At 38.2% G+C, this 15,749-nt stretch overlaps 2 protein-coding genes across 3 annotated transcripts; one reads left to right on the top strand and one right to left on the bottom strand.

Annotated features, from left to right (window-relative positions):
- The first annotated feature begins 944 nt into the window (after window positions 1-944).
- On the top strand, window positions 945-3,008 carry LOC124195022 (serine/threonine-protein phosphatase PP1-beta catalytic subunit). Of its 2 annotated transcripts, none has more exons than XM_046589477.1 (6): window positions 945-1,083; window positions 1,502-1,633; window positions 1,727-1,957; window positions 2,020-2,196; window positions 2,269-2,555; window positions 2,617-3,008. In XM_046589477.1, exons 1-6 carry the CDS (start codon window positions 963-965, stop codon window positions 2,716-2,718), a joined length of 1,050 nt encoding a protein of 349 aa, XP_046445433.1. In that variant the 5' UTR covers window positions 945-962; the 3' UTR covers window positions 2,719-3,008. The 2 variants fall into 2 exon arrangements, with proteins under 2 accessions (XP_046445433.1, XP_046445434.1); XM_046589478.1 differs by lacking the exon at window positions 945-1,083 and adding an exon at window positions 1,147-1,349.
- A 96-nt stretch (window positions 3,009-3,104) lies between these two features.
- Window positions 3,105-6,228, bottom strand: LOC124195021 (probable ATP-dependent RNA helicase DDX10). The gene is made up of 6 exons (XM_046589476.1): window positions 5,315-6,228; window positions 5,044-5,245; window positions 4,037-4,981; window positions 3,557-3,966; window positions 3,392-3,496; window positions 3,105-3,334 (listed from the first exon to the last, which is right to left on the bottom strand). The coding sequence occupies exons 1-6, from the start codon at window positions 6,079-6,081 to the stop codon at window positions 3,154-3,156; spliced, it is 2,610 nt and encodes an 869-aa protein (XP_046445432.1). The 5' UTR covers window positions 6,082-6,228; the 3' UTR covers window positions 3,105-3,153.
- Between the last annotated feature and the right edge of the window lie 9,521 nt (window positions 6,229-15,749).

The raw sequence follows: 15,749 nt of genomic DNA, 5'->3' as shown, positions 1-15,749 counted from the left end.
TAGGATTGAAGCTCTGCAAAGTGGAGGTGGTCAGGAATGAGGGATACGTGGTGGAACAGTTCCTACTCCACTGACAGAGTGACAGTTGGTTTTGGCGCAGCATGTGAAGTAGCTCAGCAAGAACTTAAGGTTTTAGTTCATGTCATAGTAGTATCCATACATAACTAATTGATCAAAACCATGTTTTAGTATAATCATGCCAGATTAGTAAACTATCGCAACGCTTGATCGATCAGATTGGTAATAGTTTAACACATGTCGTACGAAATTGAGATCCTGAACACTCCTACCCAGGTTGTGTAAACCTTTCTTTCGCCTACGTCGAGGGAGAAAGTCTTTTCATGGCCCTGAAAGGTAACTTTATATAAAGGCAACTTCCACTACCTTTCATTTTAACTAATTCTTTTTATTACGTAAGACGTGGCACTCTCAAGCGGAAGTACTTGCACCTCAGCATTGCTGGAACTTTCATATATTTTGCGGACCATTGGCGCTGAAGAAGATTTGGCGCATTCTTCTATTCGATTTGGAATTGGGCGATTCACCACCGAAGCTGAGGTTGATTACACGGCAGAAAAGTGTATTCATCAAGTATCACCAAACTTCGAGAAATGAGGTATATACCGACCAGGTTTGGAATTCCCAGACAAAAAGCTTATTTTACTTCCGCTAAAAATGTTAATTTGTCCTTCTTCCTTATTTGTTTATTTTTGTCGAAATGAAAATTTATAAATGCAACGTCGTTCTTTTTTTTTTTTTATGGTCAGTGTTTTAAAAAAGTAGAAGAGTATACAGAGTACAATAAAATAAAAAATTACAGAGTAAAATAAAAAATAACGACAAGAAAATGAAGCACAAGAACAAGACTGCCTAATTCCAAAATTCTTCCAAGATAGCTCTGTCACTTAGCCGAAGGCCAACGCTTGCAACGCGAGCCCTAGTTTCCCTAGCAGACGAAAGCCATGTCTCAAGTTCAGGTGTTTACATCCAGATGGTGCTGCACAACTATTTTAATCCCGTCTGACTTTTCGATGATGGCGGACGACCTTAATGTTGACAGTATTATTTCTCGATTGTTAGAAGGTAAGTCATTATGAATTAAAAATTTTGATTAAAACTAATAGAGCAGTCTGAAAGCTAGGAACTAAGTGGTCTCATTGATACATCTTTTATGCGTTCAATAGCTTCTTAGACTACTTTTTTGGTGTAGAACTGCAAAGGGCTTCAATTTTCAATTTCGAAAATAATGATTACGTTGGCAATTTTGTGACGCTAAACAAATTCTTGAAACCAATATTTCCCCATCTTCTTATTTATATTTAAATGAAACTAAATGGTCTCATTCAATGGTAATAATTTAAGGTTCTATACAACTTGATTAGAGTATTTATATCACATACCCACAGCCTTGTTCCTTGCCCTAAAAATGAAATTGTCATGTGATTACCTGTAAATCAAATTGTTAATCACTAACCATTTTTTTTTATGTGTTTTGTAACAGTGAGAGGATGCCGGCCTGGGAAGTCTGTGCAGATGACAGAGGCTGAAGTTAGGGGCTTGTGTTTAAAATCCAGAGAGATTTTCCTTCAACAGCCAATACTCCTTGAGCTAGAAGCACCCCTGAAAATTTGTGGTATGCACTAATTTTAACAAATTTCATTCTTATTTTTTTTACTTGGGACTTCCAAAGAGGTAGTAAATTATATTTTCTGTTTGGTATTTTCAGGTGATATTCATGGCCAGTATACAGATTTGCTAAGATTGTTTGAGTATGGAGGTTTCCCCCCTGAAGCAAATTATTTATTTCTTGGCGATTACGTGGATCGCGGAAAACAGTCCTTGGAAACCATTTGCCTTCTACTTGCTTATAAAATCAAGTACCCTGAAAATTTCTTCTTATTAAGAGGAAATCACGAATGTGCATCCATCAACAGAATTTATGGCTTTTATGATGAATGTAAGTAACTATCGTTTTCTAAATGGCCATTTTTTAGAGTGATGTATTCTGCTTTATCTTAGGCAAACGGCGGTACAACATTAAACTGTGGAAGACTTTCACCGATTGTTTTAATTGTCTTCCTATCGCCGCCATAATTGACGAGAAAATATTTTGTTGTCACGGCGGCTTAAGTCCCGACCTACAAAACATGGACCAAATCAAACGTATTATGAGGCCGACTGATGTACCTGACACTGGTAAACTTCGACTTGGCTTTTACACCTGAAATATATATAACATCATATGTGGCTGATTTGTTTTACATTCAGGCCTTCTTTGTGACCTGCTGTGGTCCGACCCTGATAAAGACGTGCAAGGATGGTCTGAAAATGACCGCGGCGTTTCCTTCACTTTCGGAGCTGATGTTGTCAGCAAATTTTTGAATCGCCATGACCTTGACTTGATTTGCAGAGCTCATCAGGTCGTAGAAGATGGTTACGAATTTTTTGCCAAACGTCAACTGGTTACTCTCTTTTCTGCGCCAAATTACTGCGGGGAGTTTGACAACGCGGGCGGCATGATGAGCGTTGATGAAACACTTATGTGCTCTTTTCAGGTATTTCTATTGAATGTTTAATATTTGTAACTCAAATTTAAAATTTTTCCAAATTCGTTAGATTTTGAAACCCTCGGAGAAGAAAGCAAAATACCAGTATTCTGGTATCAACGCCACGAAGCCGAACGCAGCTGCCAACAAACCAGTGCCCAAGAAGAAGTAATAGTTAGTAAGAGTTATTGTAAGCTTAATCCTATTGAATTATTTGATCGACTTAACCTTTCAACCGGAATGTGGTGGGAGCCATCAATGCCCAATTTCCCCTTTTTAACAAATTCTTACAACTACTATTTCTGTTGCCCTCGTCACACAATTTGGAGGACAACGTTACTCCTTCGCATGCTTCGTCAGCGTCTTCATTTTTTTCCTCGTTACTTACCACATCTCTTTCTCCCTTCATTTAGTGTATATCCTCTGTAAATCAAACAAATAAACCAACATGATATCAGCAAACTTGAACATGCTTTCCTTGTATGACGCAATGAAACAGTTTACAATTACGTCGGAAAAGATTCAGTCGACAAGCCGCGTTAATGTCAAAGTTCTCAATCCATTAAGCTGACTGTGTATTTCATATGGACAACGAGGCAGTCTTTCTTTAATTTTTAGAGCCAAGAATGTGAAGAGCCAACTCTTCGTCCATAGCCAAATCCAGGCCAGTGTCAAATTTACTGTTCTTAGCTGGTTTCTGTTTCTTAGGTGGCTTCTTCTTGATCCATTTTTGTTTCGTCTTTGTAGGTGTGGGAAGTTCTTCGCTTTCACTCGGTTGTCGCCGTTTCCTAATTATGAGAAAGAATTAATAGAATTCCAACTTGGTTTCAGCCAAATGTTTGTACCTTGTAATCGGGGTAGGCTTGACAGGTGCTTCGTCATTGTCACTTTCACTATCATCTTCACTGTCGTCATCTTCTTCACTCTCGCTCGGCAATCGCGAGCGTTTCCTAAATAAAGACAGAATTACTTTATTGGAACAAACGAAAATTAAATGGGAGATTTCTTACTTTGCAACAGCTGGCCCTCTGTAAACCTCACCTTCTTCTTCGCTATCATCTTCCTTGGCGCCGTAGATGCGATCGGGATCGGGTAAAGCGTCTATAATTTCTCCGACTGAACCATCGACACTCTCGTCACCTTCAGACTCTTCGTCCTCCTCCTCACCTTCGACATTCGTTACTTCTTCTTCCTTCTCTACCCGGTTGGCAAGTCTACGCTCTGCTTTGGCTTTGAGTCGATCTTCGCGATGTTTGGCTTTAATACGCTGACGGAAGATTTCTTTGTCGTATTTATCCTCTTCTTCCATCGCCTTTTTGGCTTCAACCAAATTGATGCCACCAGTAATCGATGTCGAAGCTTCAATTTCGAGAGCTCGGCCAAGCTCGGAAACTTTCTCGCGAGATGCGTCATAAATTCTCTGCAAAATAAACAACAATAAATTATACAACAACACGAAATGGGATCATTCTGTAAAAAATGGGTATTACATTTCCTTCGTCGTCAAAGTTGACAATTTTATTGGCCTTCAGCTTTTTAGCAAGGATTCGTTTGGCAACTTTCTCCTTGGTCAAGATCTTTTCCTTCTTCTTTTTCTCAACACCAATTTCAACCTCCTCCTCCTCGGCTTCTTCGAATCCGGGGAGAGCGTGATTTTGCCGCTTGATTTTGAAAATGCCGTCATCGCTATCGGAATCCTGTAATTCGTCTTCTGCGTGGAAATCGTAAGCTGCTTCCAGGTCGTTTCTTCTCCATTGCTGCTCAGTCGATTGAGCGGCAATAGGCTTCTCGGCTGGGGTGTCATAGTTTGGTTTCAACATTCGAGGAGCTTGTGGAGGCGCAGCCGATTCTGTTGCCTTGAGATGTTTTTGTAGGAAACGGACGCGTGGAGCAAGAGCGAGCCCCAAAGACCGAGCTAAAGCATTCAAATCGATACTAGTGACATCAAAAATCGACTTGTCTTTCATAAGGAAAACTGATTTGGCATAAGTAACAAAAGCCCGTTGGGCCATTTGTTTCAATTCAACATCACGAGCGAGCATGGCTTCGAGTTTCCGCTGAATGGAAACCAATTTCGAAGGATTGACTTCAATTTTCTGAATGGGGATCTTTTTCTGGGCCAACTGCTCAACCATGGCTTCTTCTGAGGGCAGCAGCATCAGCAACGATTCCCCTCCTTTCTGATAACGAGCAGTACGACCGGCTCGGTGGATGTAGCTACTTGGGTCGTCCGGACAATCCATTTGAATTACCCAATCAACATTAGGAAAATCGAGTCCTCGAGCGGCAATGTCTGTGGCGAACAGGACGGCAGTTTGCTTCTCGCAAAACTCTTCGTAGACTGACATGCGTTTCATCTGGTGCATGGTACCATACAAAGCCAATACAGAAAGACCAGGTCGCAGACGAGTAAAAGCTTGATGAATAAATCGAACCTAATTAAAAGGCAATGTTCAAGTTAGTTTGATAATCAACGGCAAATTTTTCAACAAATTACCTGTTTGCAAGAAGTCAAAAAGACAATCAGTTTCTTCTTCCTATGACTCCTAAGAAAAGACCATAAAATGTCGACTTTGTTTTGAATGGGAGTAATGATGTAGCTTTGACGCAAAGACTCGGGTGTGGAGTATTGAGCGTTTTCGTGAACAGAAACGTAAACGGGGTCCTTTAAACTGAGACGAGCGAGATCTTTGACTGATCTGTAATTTACATAAGATATAAAAAGGTGAGCGTAAATTCTAAACGATGAATGTTATCATATTAAATACTTGGTTTGTGTGGCGGAAAACAGCAGAGTTTGCCTCTTTGGGGGTAAATTTTCAATGATACCGTTCATCGTTTGCTGGAATCCCAGATCCAAACAACGATCAGCCTCGTCAATAACCAATATCTGTAGGTTGGAGCAGTCAAAGAGAGGATTTTCATCCATGTGATGAAGGACTCTTCCAGGGGTGCAAATCATGATGTTACATTGGTCTAATCGTTTCCTTTCAAAATTAAGGTCTTTGCCTCCAATGATGAGACCAGCAGAAAAATCATGCTGGATTCCAACCTTCCTGAAAGTCTCAAATATCTGGTATGCCAATTCTCGAGTTGGGGTTATAATTAGGGCACCAAGACCATCTAGTCGAGTCCATTGCATGCAGTACAGTCTTTCAAGAACAGGTATCACAAAGGCAAGGGTTTTTCCACTACCGGTTTTGGCAGCTCCCAATACATCTAGACCTCTTAGGGCAAGAACAATACTCTCTTTTTGGACTTCGGTTGGCGTGGTGTACTCGTTCTGCTGCAGACCTTGCAAGGTTTTCTTGGAAAGCGGAATATCTTTAAATTTTAGTACAGCTGATGTTTCCACTGATGTATAGCGAATTTGCAAATTCTTGATTTCGTGTTGCTCAATGGCACTTGCTTTAACTCGACTTGGGTGTAATTTTCCTTTGGAGTTGTTTTTCTTCTTTGTCTTTTGTGACCCAGGTCCATTTTGTTTGTTGTCATCCGGGGTTTTTGCATTACCATTTGTACTACCACTCTCCATTTTCTTGTTGTAATTTGTTTTTCTTTTATTTGAAATATTTTTGAAAGAAACTAGGTAACTTGAACCATTCAATTCAATAACTAAGTAACTTGCCGTCTTGCCCTGTGTCGAAATTTTTGGGCACCACGAGACAAGCAGACGACAAAAATCTGGTAAGTGCCATCTGGCGATAAATGAAGCATATAAGAAAGTTGGCGGAAAGTTTGAAAAGGTTTCGATTTCATCAAAATTGAATTAAAAAAAAAATAGTTTATTACACTATTTTACAAGGCAATGAGAATAACTAAAAAATAATTAATTTCGTCACGCGTATATTTTTAATCTTTTTTTGTTCAATAAGAGGATGCATCACTTTATTAAAAAGCACCAGATCCCACAAAAAAAAAACACAATTTAATAAAATATAATTTTATTTTGACTATCTTTTTTATTAGCTTTGGTACGTATAAAATTCAGAGCTGAAGAACGAACGGAAGGTCTTCGGACTCATCTAATACACCTGTAACCGAAGAAAGTTCGGGCAATTCCGAGAGAGATACCAATTGAATGTATATTTGCGTCGTGTTGTGATTGTTTTTCATGTCCTTCAACAAGAAAGTTGCGACTTGCACAGCGTGATAGTACTGAGGAATAAATGAGAGATAAGGAAAACACGAGGGAAAACACGGTAAATCGTCGCATTAATCTTGATCTTGTCTGAGATTATCTTGGAGAGAAGGACGCTGTCCAAATGAAATAGAATTCCCAAAAAGCGAGGCCGCAGATAGTCCCCTATACTTTCCACACTTTTGACTTGGCCATGGCTCTTGACGACAGAACTCGACGTAGATGGGACGCGACGTGCTGGGAATGCAACTGGATGAGCAAATCGTTATGAATTGATTGGAAATTTGGTGCCAACACGTGCCCGCAGTTGTGTCAATTTTAGTCGATGAAGTCCAGCACGTTACATGTGATGTGTAGGCAGACAGCAACAATATCTTGAAGAGGGATGTGAAAACAGTCTGCCATGACAGTTTCCTTCCAAAACTGTACCAAAACCGTTGCGCACGTTAAGATGGCTCGTTGAAGAGATGGTAAATTTTTTCAGTCGAAATTTGCGCCACTTTGTGCATTTTCTTGGTGATTGATAAACGAAGGGCTTCGGTTCGAGCAGAATGATAAAGAACCGATATAGAAAAAGATCCACGCGGTGGAGTAGCGAAATATCATTTTCATCAAAGACAAACTCGAGGAAGAAGAGCGCCATATCTTCAGGAACGATGCTTACTTTTAATGATGTAGCAAGATTTTCGAGATTGTGAGTGCACCGTGAACTTAGTCCATCTTCTAGATTATGAACAACATTCATCTTGCTTGATAGAGCACAGACAAGGTCTGCTCCATTTTTTGTTAAAACCCTTATATCTTCTCTAGAACCAGAAGCCAAAATTGTGGTTAAGCATTGTGTTATTGATTTGCGGAACGACTTGCTGTGGCGGATGATCCATTTGATGACTTATGAGTTATGACTTTGATGAACATTTGCGTCGCTGCATTTGTGATAGCGAGTGAAATAGCGCGAGTTTCTTGCAATGGCTGCACTTCTACTAGAAATAGAGGTGCGCTTTCCCTCCAATTCTTTTTGATTTTTTTCCAAAGCTTACACTAACGCGATCGACGACAAAAAAATATTAAAAAATAGAGCAGGTCTTAAAGATTAACACATATTTATTTCAAATAAACACAAATGTCTTTCATGCAATAATAAAATAAAGAAAAACGTAGTCCCTTAAGGCCCCTGTGAACTGTGGCGGCGGGTTTTTTTGGGGGAGCAGAAGTAGGGAAGAATGGGGCTAAAAGGCCTGGAGGCAGGTCGCTCTTTTCTAATTATTTACAGTACGGTATCCTACAAAAAAATCCGAACACAGCTCTTTTTCTAAAGCCCAGTTCAATGTATATTTTTTGTTTTTAACTTTGAAGACTTCCCATTATATGTAGAATTAATTGTTTTACAAAGTTCATTTATAAGAATTAAGAAAAAAATGCCGAAATATTTTTTTTTATATAAAAAAAAAGACCAAGGTGTTCAGGTTACTACCTACCCGAAGTTTGGGAACGCGCAAGCGCGAGCGAGAAAATCTTATGGGAAATTGCGTTTTTTCTCGGCGTTCCCAAAAATCAAATTTTTGTCGGATCGCGACGAAATTTTTTTGGCCGTAGCCATTACTGATAGCATTAAAGAATTTTTTTTTAGATTTCTTCGATAAAGGGAAATTTAGGTTTAAAATGGATCCCTAAGTTTGGGAACACTGTATAGAGCTCCATGCAAAGTAGGGTACTTTGAAGGGAAATAAGTACAGAACGGGTTAAGGTAGGAAGACGCGGAAAACTCTGAAATGAAGAACTTTAAAAGCTGAACAACAGTCACCATTTTCAGATTTTTTGCGTCATATTGAACTTCGCATTTGGGGAATAATTTTTTTGGCCCGTTCTTCCCTTCTCTTTCTACCCACGCTGGGTTGTAGTCCCCTCATAAGCGCGCGATTTCTCTGTTTCACAGAGAAAAATGAGAACGGGGTGGAAATGGGGGAGGGGGAGAAAGGGACTAGAAAGGGCCGAAACAAAAAGCTGTTTTCAATTCCCAAATGCGAAGTTCAATATGACGCGAAAAATCTGAAAATACTACATTAGAAAAAAATAACCAAAAAATCCCCACTTAGTCTTTTTTTGAAGCCCGTTTATCCTTCTTTACTTTGTTAAAAATTCATACACTAAAAGTAAAAAGGATAAAAAGTAACAAAGATAATACAATCTTCGTTAGAAAACTGTCTTACCCAAATTCGTGTATCAACTGGTTTTGGTATTTCGTACCTTGGTATGTCTGAACCGGATACTGGAAGTATACCTTTTCCTGTGTACGGAAGTGAATAGTAACAAGAAAAAGTGAAATAAAATTACTCTTTATGTTATAATTTTCAAATGGAGGAAAGTATACAAAAAGCACCCCCTACTTTGGATTTATTTTTCCCTTTCCATTCTCTAATTCTAATCCTTTCTCTCTTTCAAAAACTTTCCCACCAGAATAAACACTTATGAGAGATAATATGATATTCCTAAGCTATAACTTCCACCAAATTAAAATTAAAACATAGAGAGATATTTTGCTAAACCCACTTTCACGGATGATTGTATATTATTTAAGTCACAATTTAATTTCATTTACCAGGTCGCAAGCATACATTTATAATAGGAAAACCAATCGAATATTTTTAAAATTTTATAACCGAACAATTATTGAATGTGTGTTCGAAATTCCGATTACAGTTTTCAATCCTACGATTATTACCAGGATAACTTGGATGTCACATGAACAGTTGGAAAAAGATTGGACGTCAAAAGTGCTAATGAGATGATACTGAACAAAAAATCTAGCATATTTCATTACATTTCAGTAGAAGATCTAGCAAATATTAGTGAATGGATGTATAAAAAAAAATTAAAACAATTACAATGTCAGTAGATGACGGGACGATATTCAATATTTTATAATTCATATGATAATACATGTTTTTTAAATATCTAATTGTAAAAACTCCAACCTTTACATGGGCGCAAATAATGGATTTAAAAGGGTAGAAGGGCGGTTATATATTAATCAGTAATGTCCACAAACCTCAGGAAACAAGAATTAACAGACAATACCATAATTAAACAGAAACAAATGTAAACAATCTTATATTTATTAGATCTTTTTTCACTTTCGTGATATTAGGGTTTAAATTAACAATAATTGCAAGCTGTTCACTCTCAATTAAGGAAGCCACAAAGATGTTCCTTGTAATCAATCCATTTTTTCAATCTTCAATTACGAGAATAACCAGTAGTTGTAGGCTATTTTGTGGTGTCAAAAAGAAAAATCGGTTTTCTAATGAGTTCTTTATTGGAGATAATGTAAAATTCAATAATTATTTAAATGGCATGCAAATAACTGCAAGAGAAAGTTTTCATACTACTTGGTTAATCAATTGGAAAACATTATATATCACTGTTGCGATCGTCCATTGGCAGTTTATCTAAAAAACAATTACACAAAACACATTACGAGAGGAGGGGAAAAATGAAAAAAAAAAATGAAGGACGGACTCAGTTTCTTGCTGGAGAAGTCTTTCATGCACGTTAAGAAGATGACTTTGTTGTTGTTGGTGTTAGTGTTGCCACAGCCAGTGCCTGGTAAAACGACGACTCCCATTAGACTCATGTAGGAAGACAAAGAGTGACTTGCCGTCGTTGACGATGTACTTGAGCTTGTTAACCAATGTCGAAAAAGCTGTTGTCACCATTCCTTTGAAGTTCCGAGATTATAAATGGTGAGAAGAACACAGCGGAGTGAATATGGCAGGGTCAGCAAAGCTTTATCCAAATTTGCTAAATTCACGCTTTCTTCGTCGTGACTCATCCATTTGAGGAGACGAAGCGACGGTGAGGGGAGGAGGGGGAGAAACAAACAGGTCTAACGTAAAAAAAGGATACGAGTAAGATGATTCATGCCATAAAAGGTTTATTTACCACAGTTTAACATTTTGTCAAGATGAGATTGGCAAACAAATGAGAAAAACCAATATTCGTTGACTTACCAGCCATGCCCGTTGCATTTACTATCGTTGATATAAAGACTTTTTGAACGTAAAAAATCTTAGCCTCTCAGGTCAGAATGAACTTGTTCCTCCAATATTGTAACCTTTTTAAATTTAAATCGTGAAAATCACCAGTTCAAGGATTAAACCTTAATCCAAGTGTATTTCGACATAGAAACCACTAGTTTTTAATATAGCATACTGTAATTCCTATTGCAAAGTTAAGTTAAATAAAAGTAATATAATAGGGGAACTAAAAAAAAACAACAAAAAGATTGAACTTGGTTTAATTTCACCTGGATTTTATCCTTGAGCGCACAAGTGCATTCAACTTTATTTTTGAATTTTTTTTTGTCCACAGATTAAATAAAAAATCAATCTCTTCGAAAATGGTGTAGCCAGAATTTACAATCATGTGAAATGCGCCGGGGAATCCCGCAACAGAAGAGAATTGGTGGCTCGGCCGTCTTGAAGATGTGAGGGAAATATAATCTCATGTTTTTATTTAAAAAGGAAACAAATTGAAACACGAAATCAAAATAACCGAGAAAGAAATAAAGTAAAATTACGACTCTGCCCGCAAAACTCGAAAAATCCGAGACTTCCGTCTTAAACAAATTTATTAAGCGGGGAGCAAATTTAGATGACACAATTAGGAGAAAATAAAGCAATTCTTGTGCATACAGAAGAAAATAAATCCTCTGATGAAATCGAATTCTCACACAACTCAGATTTTTGGCGCACCATAGTAATTAGTGAAGGATAGTGATCTAGGATGAAGTTAAAGCTTGGAAAGTTGAGATCTTTAACATGAAAGACGGTGTAGTATTCATTTGTGCTATCGTAATTTAGGTGGTGCTGACACCTGCCAAATTGTCGTTTGGGTTATCTCTGGATGGTGGTAAAGGTGCTGTAAAATGCCGCCAGATGTTTGTGTTTCTTAGGGGAAAAAAATAAAAAATAATAAATGAATTAAAGAAATTTATAGTAACCAATGGTTCTGACTGTTGGATGTCCCATCCTGTTGCTGACACACCTGTCGGTTATTTATTTGTTACAACAGTTTCTCAAATAGAGGCAGAATTGAATTCAAGAAAAGTTTCCGTGGTGGTCAGGTTGAAGAAGGGTTATGTTAACATAGAACAACTAAAACATTGCCAATCAGACCACGAACTCTACGTTTGATAATTCCGATTTCGAACAATTTCTACACTTTCACAGTACCGAGCATTTATGTCAACTTCTGTGTATCTGTTGAATATCAAAATTTAATTCTGACTTGCCAGTCCCGAATAATGGCGCCATCACGTACCATGCTATCCAGGAACTCCCCTTTATGGTAAGGAAAAAGTATCATTGACTTTCCTCTGCGCTTGAAAATCTAATTCAGAAGAAATGCCGAAAAACAAATGCACCAAAGTGAAAGCCTTCGATGTTTTTGTTCGTTGTTTAATGCGATAATATTTATCTCTGTAGAAACTCAGGCCGTTGTACGTCACAGGCCATGCATTGTAATCGACGTGGTTTCCCATCACTCTACTGAAAATAGTTGTAAGTTTCGTTAGCTGCGCCAATGCCACATCACCTATCAGTACCAATGTATGAGCGAGTAACAAAACAAGCTGACGTGCAAGCAAGACTCGTTGAGCTGGTCTCTGATTCAATAAGTCACCTGATTCAATGAAACCCCACGCACCAGCTTCTGCTGATCCAAAAAACAATATCACAGGGAAGAAAGGATCAGCTGAAAGCAAGCATCGATCATTGGCATCGAAGAAAAATCGACACAGAAGAAAAATAATTTATTGTTATGTTGATGTTACCTGATGGGGACTCTGGTTTGCTTCAAGGCTTTAAGCATACTAAAACCAAAATAACTGTTTATTCTTCTCAAATATTCATGTCATTAAAGTAAACGTCTGGTAGAAGTCGCATGTATAAAATTAATTAAGAAGAGTTTTGAAATATTTCAAATAAATTTGCTGATTTTCACTAACAAAACTTTATGAACTTGTTATTTACTTTGCAATATTTTTGAACACCATGTTGATCCATTCGACATTAGGGAAAAAATTAAAATTAAAAAAATTCATAACTGATGAACTGGTCCTGGTAAAAATTTCATTGTTTGATTGGGTGTTCTTCACACCCACAACAACAACTGGTACAAATATGGTGTCGATGCAAGAGGCCGATTTGATCCGCTGACCATTTAAAAGAAATTTTTAAACGAAGATTACTGCATGACGGCCAAACGTTTTTGCATTTTAAATACATCATTAGAAGACACTGACCCTTGAGCCCCCACTCTCCCAACCTGGGCGGGCTCAAGTGGTCATCATAGAAGACCAAGATCTAACACCTTCTCCTTCCCCAATCAAATGGTTCGTTTCCCCATTACGAAAAATGCCTAACAAGTGATAGCAGGCATCTTTTTCGTGAAACTTACGAACATCCGGGCCCCAATCATCCTCATGTATACCAAGGGATCGGTCATCAATATTCCTTCCTCCTCCAGTTATTTCGTCTTCATCCCGTAACTAAATGAATCTCAGTCCTGGTGCCTCTACCAAGGATCCAGTATTTTCTCGGCTGAAATACACGTTGTTCAAATACCCTGTCCGCCATCTATGGATCTGATTCCACAGTTCCGGTAATCCACATCTTCTCTGACTCTAGCTTCGCAATCAAAGCTATCTCGTCCTTCGATAAACCTACGAACCACTGCATCGCTGAAATAAGGAATCTGCTGAGCTGCCTCAAGTACAGCGGATCCAGCAGCAATATTAGCTGGATTTCCATCAACTCTGGGATCGCCGGAAATGAAGAAGTTGGCAAATTGGCAACGGCAAAGACCAGCACTCCTTCAGGAAATTTTATCAATAATGAACTCTTTTCTAGCCACGGGGACCTCTGCAACAAGCCCAACGAAAAAATCAAGACTAAACTTGACATCATTTCCTGGCACGAAACCAAAGATCCCAAAACTTCATCCCCTTCGATCAGGCCACATCACTCACCTAAACGCTTTCTCTAATAGAATGGACATCGAAGCTGATCCTCTTTGCTGTCAGAAAGTATCCAACATGTCTTGATGGAATGGCCTGCCCACAACTCTCAGCATAAGAAAATCAGCAATTTCTCTGTAAGCGAAAGGTTTTACTTAACATCCGAACCCTCTTGGGTCTTTACCCTAACGTCGAAATGAAACCTAAAATTAAGATCAACAAACCTCCTGTCCGCATTTTTGTCTAAATCCAACCTCATTGATACAGCCTAAAAGATAACCACTACGCCGAAAACGCAACGCATGGGAAGGAATTATAATAACACGTGGGGACCAACCACTCCACACCACTCTTAATACTGACAGACCAGGGACCAGACTTTTTTTCGGTTGTGTGAATTCAAACAGAACAGACGGGGTAGAATCTATATACCACTCACTTCCTGGTGTAAAAAACCTGGAAACGTACTTCGTAACTTATCATTTGCGCAATGTTTTCAGTAACTAACATACCCCAGGTATAGTACTTGTGTTTTTTTACTTTCTTTTGAATCCTGCCTGAAAAATTGAACTTGTCGATAAACATACACTTGTAACAACCGTGACTACGCTTTTTCATGGCAAGGCTGCATAAAGCCACATTATGATGACCGTTCGTGGAGGAAACTGTTACCCTGCGCTTACGTATCGGGCACTGTCACGACAAAATGACAAAGTGACTATCCAGTCAGTAAAAACTTTGAAATATAGTAGAAATTCGAAAAAAAAATTATTTCCAGCTCCCACCCGTTTTTTTTGTATTTTTTCGATTTAAAAATTATCATTGCAGTTTTCAAACTATTGGTTGAATTTCGAGATTTTTCTGAAAAAAGCATTGAATAACTTAAAGCCCAATTTAGCGTAATACATACATTTATTTTGTTTGGGAATTGTTGTCCCAACGCCTGACCAAAGCCGTGCAGATGGTACGAAGGGCACAGGAGAATCTCAAGGTATCCCATTGGGGGCCGTAATTTGAACACGATGCACGTTTTAATCTTGACAAAAACGACCTTTTTTACTCTCTCTCGTAGAAGATTTTGATACTTCCCATTTTTAGATTTTGGCTCCTTCGTGACCCTTAGAAAATTACGGAGAAATTGTCTTTGTTTTTTCGAGGCAAATTTATTCTGAAATCTAATTATTACCTCTTCTTTCTATCGTGTAAAAAATTATTCGTGACATATCGTTATAGTGCTGGCAACGCACCACTACGGTCTGGGTTCGATCCCCCTATTGGGGAAAATATTTAAAAAAAAACATTCCATTCGAAATAGTTTAATTAGTGAGGTCTTTCCGGAAATTCCAATTTGCGTTCAAACATGAAATCTTATTAAACACAATCCAAAAAGGAAAAAAATATATAAAAAGGGGAAAGTTAAGAAAAAGGAAAAGAAAATTCGAGAGAGTCTTGAAATAATTTATTATTATTGACTGATTTTTTCCCCGTTCAAAGTACGTCCATAGTCCATCCAAGATAGGGAAGGGTATCGGATCTCGGCAAAGGGGATACTACCCATACATAAAAGATGTCCAAGGAATGTAAACTTGAGAATCTGTTATGTTCCAAGTACATCTCACACGTCTCCAAGTAACGTGTTTGGGACGTCTCTGGTACGGACGGCACTGTGTTAACTGGGTTATTAAATTCATATGTAGAGTCTAAGGTGGGCGTCAATTGAATCCAATTGACAATCCTGGCACGGACGATATATGAATATAACAGGTATAAAAGGGCAAAAGTTATAGTGTTCGTCACACAATTAACTGCAACGTAAAATATCCCTAATTGATAGACGATGGCTAATTTTACACCAGGGATTTATTTATATTAGAAATCAATTAATTATTTCATGATTGTGGAATATTGCTATTTTATTTCCAAATTCAATTTAAATTTAGTTGTCAATTTTGATAATTCAATTTCAGATACACTTACATGCACAAGACACATCAGTTCCTGCTGGGATGTTTGGCCCGTCTATGACAAAGGCAAATGCTGTTCC

The sequence above is a fragment of the Daphnia pulex genome, chromosome 5, assembly GCF_021134715.1.
Source record: "Daphnia pulex isolate KAP4 chromosome 5, ASM2113471v1".
In the NCBI taxonomy this organism is placed as follows: Eukaryota; Metazoa; Arthropoda; class Branchiopoda; order Diplostraca; family Daphniidae; genus Daphnia; species Daphnia pulex.
Note: the sequence above shows the minus strand (reverse complement) of the source record. Positions and strands in the feature narration are given on the sequence as shown.

Coding starts and splice junctions, on each gene's coding strand:
- LOC124195022 (XM_046589477.1), top strand. CDS start 963: ATGTCTCAAGTTCAGGTGTTTACATCCAGATGGTGCTGCACAACTATT. Junction 1,084..1,501: donor TATTTCTCGATTGTTAGAAG/GTAAGTCATTAT, acceptor GTTTTGTAACAG/TGAGAGGATGCCGGCCTGGG. Junction 1,634..1,726: donor AGCACCCCTGAAAATTTGTG/GTATGCACTAAT, acceptor TGGTATTTTCAG/GTGATATTCATGGCCAGTAT.
- LOC124195021 (XM_046589476.1), bottom strand. CDS start 6,081: ATGGAGAGTGGTAGTACAAATGGTAATGCAAAAACCCCGGATGACAAC. Junction 5,246..5,314: donor TTTTCCGCCACACAAACCAA/GTATTTAATATG, acceptor TGTAAATTACAG/ATCAGTCAAAGATCTCGCTC. Junction 3,967..4,036: donor ACTTTGACGACGAAGGAAAT/GTAATACCCATT, acceptor TTTATTTTGCAG/AGAATTTATGACGCATCTCG.